The 7,063-nt window shown below is 38.7% G+C and overlaps 1 protein-coding gene across 4 annotated transcripts in view; it reads left to right on the top strand.

The window, feature by feature from the left end:
- Positions 1–7,063, top strand: part of LOC113238273 (serine/threonine-protein kinase minibrain) — a 134,325-nt gene that overhangs the window by 117,308 nt on the left and 9,954 nt on the right. For all 4 annotated transcript variants that reach the window (XM_026475085.1, XM_026475088.1, XM_026475089.1 and 1 more), the window contains exons 8-10: positions 1,604–1,813; positions 1,999–2,087; positions 2,553–2,679. In XM_026475085.1, coding sequence (XP_026330870.1) covers positions 1,604–1,813; positions 1,999–2,087; positions 2,553–2,679 — 426 coding nt within the window. The remainder of the gene's footprint in view (positions 1–1,603; positions 1,814–1,998; positions 2,088–2,552; positions 2,680–7,063) is intronic.

The following is a 7,063-nucleotide window of genomic DNA, read 5'->3' as shown; positions in this document are numbered from 1 at the left end:
CAGTGAATTAAGTGACATATCGGATGAAAGTATAGCTGGATTACCACTGTCTGACTGACTGACTGAACCAGTGATTTAGATAATTGATCTCCCAGAAGGAGTCGCTGTGGGTCAAAATGATGTACGGCAGTCGTGATCGGAAGGCTCCGGTGAGTACCAGAAAAATCCGAAATCTTCGAAAAGTGCACTGCATCAAGTGGGACCCCGGCATCGCGGCCAAAGTATAACACCTACCGGCAGGATCGTCAAACTAAAAATGTCCGCTACCCTGGGCTCTTTCTACCGGAAGTGAAAAAAATTCAAAATTCGAATAAACAAGATGGCCGCCATACAAATTTCAGAGCCCCGTAGCTCGGCAAGTACTGGAGATGGGCGGGGGGTCCTCGACCAAATGTCATAGAGGGCGGTGGGGGTCAAAAAATTTTTTCAAGATGGCCGACTCAAAGTGGGGTCTTAAAATAAAAGTGCTCGGATCCGACTGAAATTTGGCATGCGGCCGTATATGGGAGTCCACAATAGGAAACTGGGGTCAAAATTTCGATTCCGCCATTTTCCAAGATGGCCGCCAAACATGTGAATTTTCTGCCCTTTGGAGTCATTTTTCTCCCAGAAGAAGTGCGGGTTGGTAAAAATGATGTAGGGGAATTATGGTCGGACAGGTTTGATGAGTATCAGAAGGTAAAGTAATCTTCGAAACGTGCTCCGCATCAGGTAGGACCCCAGCTGCCCGACCAAAGTACGCGTCTTGGCTCAAAGTGTCCAAACAAATGTTTATCCACACTGCGGGCAGTTTCCACCGGGAGTGAAAAAAATTAAAAATTCGAAAAACAAAATGGCCGTCATATAAATTTTGGGAGACGATGTCTCCGAAACTGTTATAAATAGGTAAATTATGTTCTGACTAATGTCAGAGTGGGCGATGGGAGCCAATCGGCTGTCAAATTTATTTTTTCAAAATGTCCAATTCAAGATAGTGGCCAGAAAAAACACCGATCGTGCTGAAATGTGGCAATTGGCCGTGTATAAGGAAGGCCCCATAATACGAAATTGTGTTTGTGGTTTTTGATTCCGCCATTTTTCAATATGGCCGCCGTACATTTTCCACCGTCCAACACCATTGCTCTCCGAGAACCAACCGGCGAAGTCTTTCCTACATTTAAAGTCACATGCCTCACATATAGCTCTCGCGGGCCGCTTTAGCTTTAGGTATATGGCTTCAAAAAAAATTGTCAAGGACCCTGGTGGTGTCTCTTATCCAAACCAACCCAACCAAAGAAAATTATCTTCTGAAATATTAAGTTCAACTCCCAATTTGCCACCAGATACAAAGAAAGCCCTCGCGGGCCGCTTTAGCGGCCCGGCGCATCGCGCGGCATCTAGTTATATTATATGGATGCGTTAAGACTGCAATTCTTTAAATATTGTACAGAAATATTTTTAAGTTGTACTCCACGAGAGTATACAAATAAAATCTTGTTACCATTATGAATAAAGGAGAGGCTGCACCTTGAATACTCGCACTGGGTTAATTTTGCACCACCATATTTTCGAGTAATTTACTTATTTTTGTCAATAATATTAATTGTCTAACATTCCTTTACAGATATACCAATACATCCAATCAAGGTTCTATAGGTCACCAGAGGTACTACTCGGTATACCGTACGACCTAGCGATAGACATGTGGTCCTTAGGCTGTATATTAGTGGAAATGCATACGGGAGAACCTCTCTTCAGTGGCGCCAACGAAGTCGATCAGATGAACAAGATTGTTGAGGTTTTAGGAATGCCTCCTGATAATTTATTAGATCAGGTACGGATGTCGTCATATTTTGGTATTGTGACTTGGGCCTCCGTAAGTTTACTAGACTCATGCGCCGTCTAGTGCTTTTCCTAGATCGGGGAAGGCAGGAAGGAATAATCTTATGGGGCCAAGGTATGACAAAATACTGTGCAGTGTTTGAGTGCTTACATTCAAAATGTTTAATTCTCTTTCAGGCTCACAAAACGAGAAAGTTTTTCGACAAGTTACCAGCTTCAGAAGGCGGTGGTTACGTATTAAAGAAAGTCACAGGCAAAGACGGGAGGTGAGTTTTAACTAACGTAGTAATCGATATGTCACTTCTTCCACATTTGCAACATGGCCTATAATAGTCGTTAGTATACAGGTTTCTGGTGTACAAAAAAGGTACCGCTATTACCGCTGTAGATTATCGTAGTAAATTTGCAAGACGAAAGTTCGTCTGTACATCTTTTAGGTACTCCCTCCTTTTTTGACGCCCCCTGTGGTCGAGTGGTTTGCACACCGGTTTTCATGGTGTTGCCATCTGAGGTCCAAGGTTATATCCCCGGCCGGGTTAATGTAGAAAACTAACTTTTCTATATTGTTTCCGATTTCCACTTACTTTGGGATCAGTGCAACGTATGTGATGTTGTCTGATATTTATTATTACGCCCGTGTTCCTAAGAAAATTTTTGCAAAGTTCATTTACCAAGCTGAGCCTCACTCTCACAATAATTATGAAAAGTGATGTGACGTGGGCATTACTTAGTTACAGGAAGTACCGGCCGCCGGGTACGCGGCGGCTGCACGAGATCCTCGGAGTGGAGGGCGGCGGCCCGGCCGCAAGGCGCCGCGGCGAGCCTGGCCACTCCGTCTCTGATTACCTCAAATTTAAGGTACGTACTACATTTTTCGCAGTTTCTTTTACAGTTTTGTGTCCTTGTCATTTCTCCTTTTTCTAGTATTTGAAATCCATGGACACAAACATAGACAACCACAAATTACACCCAAACTCACGAGGGAAATAAATATCGGCCATGCAAATATTTCTCCCGCCTCCGGAATCGAACCAGAGACCTCTGCCTGGCAGACTAATATGGTAACCGTTCAGTCACAGAGGCAGTTTGACTAATGACTTAACCACAAAAATAATTAACGTGAAACATCGAAAATCACAGATAACTACTGAAATTCAAAAGCAACAACCACGTCAATCAGTTCGCCTGCTATTACTTTAAAACTAAACTTCTTAAAGCGCTTATATTTTTTACTATCGGAACGGGATAGTCTTTCTCGCTTGCGCCATTGCACCACTCTCTCGTAATTGGACCTCAATCTGGTTCATCTGTCATTCGCATAATTGAAACGACGCTCATCTATTCACAGCTATTAAAGAGACAGTTTTAGTATATTTGCTATGACAATGACACCCGGCGATGAGCTGCTTGCTGTCGTCCAAAAAACTCTACGGCTCGAATAAAGTATTTCAAGTACATATGTTATTGAGGTGGATTAATGTACAACACATTAATGCTTATAGTTTGTGAAGTTACACGGTTGTGAGGTTTTCGAACTCCAATAAACAATTGCTCAGTTTTTCTAATTTCTTTAGACTTATCAAAATAAGAACGTATTGGCTGGACATATTGCTGTCCGATCTTCGAAATATGGTAAGTGTAACGTCGGTTGACGAATACCTATTCTGGAAGTTGTTAATTGATTCAGGTATTTTTATTATAATTTGATCAGCAGAAACAGTTATATTAAGAACACTAATCTTAGAGAGGGTCTGAACGCGATGTGCTGTAACAATAGCGAGTACGGTAACACGTTTCATTGTTACTTTTTCAAGTGGTAATGCATCATTTGGATACAGTGAAGCTAGATATTCTAAGAGTTTATCCCATGTCACATTATAGCGCCCTATGGGAGGCCTTAGTCTATACAAGCCTTTGAAAAAACGCGTGAGCCTTTCGTCTTGAACTAATGGACCGACTAATAAAGAAATAGCAGCTCTGTACCAATTTACTGTGCCATACTGGCTGCCACTGTTAAACACCTCGGTAAGGAATTCTATTATTATTGGAATAGACGGTTGGAACATATCCATATTATTATTATTACAATATAAAAATATTTTTTTGAAACAGCCTTCATATTGTTTCATGGTGTTGTCGGATAATGACGCTAGCATGTTTATGGCCGTCGCGGGTGTGTCTCATCGCTGTAATGCCATCCAGACAATACTGCTCCCACCAGGGTAATGCTGGCTTGTATGTTCCCGCTGCTGCAATGTGGAAAAATTAGGTGGTTGAAATCTAATGTTATTACATTGGATATAACTAAACAGGTAAACAAGGAGTACCATGGTTGGGACGGCCAAGTCGACACGACCATGATGCCCGTTGCTTTATCGGAAATAATTTTTCTCAAGGTTTTTAAAATGATTGCTACAGGGGGAAACGCATAAAAATAATTATTTGACCAGCTAATAGTAACTGTGTTTACAATAAACGCGTCCGGATCTCGGTGCCACGAGGCGTAAATATCACATTTGTTGTTAAAGCGGCAAGTAAAAAGATCAATTTGCGGATTACCAATTGTTTCTGTTAACAGCTTAAAACCTGCGTCTGTTAACTCGCAATCTACGTCTGGATGGGAGCATCTAGATTCGTGGTCTGCTAATACATTATCAGACGATTTAATGTATGATGTTATAACTTGTATTTTTCGGGTCTCACACCACTGCCAAATGTCCCTCGTGACTTTATTCAGGTGAGGAAATTGAAACCCACCCGTACGGTTTATATAGCTCAAGGCAGTGGTGTTATCTACCCTTAAACAATTATTGTAATTTTTTGTGAATATTTTGACGTCAAAATAAGCAGCTAAAAGTTCCAAATGGTTAATATGCAAAGTTCTCTCAGATGGAGACCATTGACAGCTGGCTGTCGGCCCATCACACACAGCCCCCCACCCCGTTGTTGAGGCGTCAGAATATATTTCAAGGTCTTAATTGTCATTTCTAATTCTGTGTACAGAAGTATTAATGGAGGTTATCCACCAGTGTAAATCTGGCAACAGGGAATCGGGTATAGTCATGATACGGTCATAGTCATCGTGACCTCTTAAGTTAAGATACTTCTAGCGCTCTAGTTCCTTTACATACAGCCAGGCGTACTCGACGGCTGGACAAGCTGATACTAATACACCTACAAATTGTGCAAACCCTCTGATAGTACACTGATTTAAGCGAACGAAAACTTGAAGTTCTTTCATAATACGTTCCCTTTTCTCTAAAGGTAATGAAGTTCTTTCATAATACGTTCCCTTTTCTCTAAAGGTAAGCTTACTTGCACGTTTGCGTGTCTGCTATATAGCCGAGATACAGGCAACGTTTTAGTAGATACATACCTTTATCTAATTTTTTGGTTATTTATAATAAAACCGAGTGCTTTTAATAACTCGCAAGTTATTTTTACGTTTTCCTGACATTCATAGTAAGTTTTTCCAACGAGATATATATCATCTTAAGTATATAGAAGACAAGAAACCACATGATCTTAGGAGTTTCATAATAGGTTTTATTGATTTGGTAAAAATAAAGGGAGCCACACGGTAAAAACAGATTACTTAGAAAAAGACAAAATTCTTTATATGAAGACAAATTTATTAAATCCAACAAAACGATCCTCTCCCTATAGACGCTAGAGAATAATTACTTGATAATAGTAAAAAAAACGTCTCAAAAGTGTATTTTTGTTATAAGACAGAAATATTTAATCCAAGAGCAAATTAATTTACTTCAAGTCACAAAGCCACTCTAGATTCAACAAAATATTTGTTTGTTATTAGAAATGTCCGATTTTGATTTGAAAAAAAAAAAAAAGAATGAAAAATTAAGAGATACTTAATTATTTGACTGAAGATTTATGTTCTCTAATATCAAAAAGGGTAAATTTACAGGGTTATGGACCCAACAGTATGTATGTCTCACTGGCGTGAAAGCACACCAGTTCAGTGCCAAACCATACTTGAGGACCATTCAGTGCCGTATAAATGCTACAGCGGCAGAAAGCACTAACAATTCAAAAATGAGATGACTTTATACTATTGAAGTTAACAAAACGATAGCGCGTTTCAGAGTACAACTAATGCCATCTAGCAGTGGCGTGATGGAACTAATTGCATGTTAAAGTTGTGCTTGTTTCAAATGTAGTTTGATTTCATGCTGTAACCAAATTTCTTAAAATATGACTATAAATAAAATCATGACAAACTAGAGATACTACGTATTGTTTCTTTGGATAAATGACTGTTTATGATTACAAGCACAAGTAAAAGTAAACGTTACCGTGTGCGGCTTCGACGACATGTCACGACATCATTGACTATAAAAACGCAACGAAATGTTGCTTTAAGAATATAATCTAGAATTTAGAATATTAATCTGAATAGAAAACTACTTCTTTTTTGTTTAAGAATATATTTTTTTTAAATACACCCAAGAAATTTTGAATTCATTTAAGATTATTTAAATTTGATGTAAGAGGTAAAAATTTCTTGATGTAAATAATGTCCAATTAATTGATTAGAAATGAAATAAAATCTTGAAGTGAACATATTTGTCTCAAAGTTAGAATAAAGTTAAGAGTAAAATTATATTAGAAAAAGATAAGCAGTATCTTTGTAATGACAATATTTTATTACTTTTAACAAATATTTTTTCAGAATTAGCAAATATTTTGAGAAATTGCTCTTTCTTATTAGTAGAAATCCTTTTTTTCTGTGGCATGCAAAGTCCAAAAGGAAGACCGTTAAATTCGAACATACGTGTATTATACTCGTCCTCCAATATAAATCTGAGGTATTTACGCGAATCGGGATGTATTTTTTATTAAAAATACGCATCTTTCAAATCTATCATGGCCGAATAGTAATCTTTACCTATAATCTTAAGAACAGTATGCAGATCTTCCAGCTTAAAATGTTGCGTGTTTATGAATTTGTTTAGGGCTTCTAAATTTAATGTAAATCTCATATCGCCATTCGGCTTTGGTATTAAAAAGACACGAGATACGAATTGCCCGGGAGATGGTCCACATCGGGTAATGGCACCTATTGATAGCAAGTTACTGTTGGCTTCGTTATAGCGTATACTTTCCAATTCAAATAAAAAATTCAAAAATGGTTGATGTACCGGACTATTGAATTGAATATTATACCCATTTACCCAAGATAGCAGAGTTCGGTCACGGGTAATCTGGGACCATCGATCAA

The sequence above is a fragment of the Hyposmocoma kahamanoa genome, unplaced genomic scaffold (genome assembly GCF_003589595.1).
Source record: "Hyposmocoma kahamanoa isolate Upper Pololo Valley unplaced genomic scaffold, ASM358959v1 95, whole genome shotgun sequence".
In the NCBI taxonomy this organism is placed as follows: domain Eukaryota; kingdom Metazoa; phylum Arthropoda; class Insecta; order Lepidoptera; family Cosmopterigidae; genus Hyposmocoma; species Hyposmocoma kahamanoa.
Note: the sequence above shows the minus strand (reverse complement) of the source record. Positions and strands in the feature narration are given on the sequence as shown.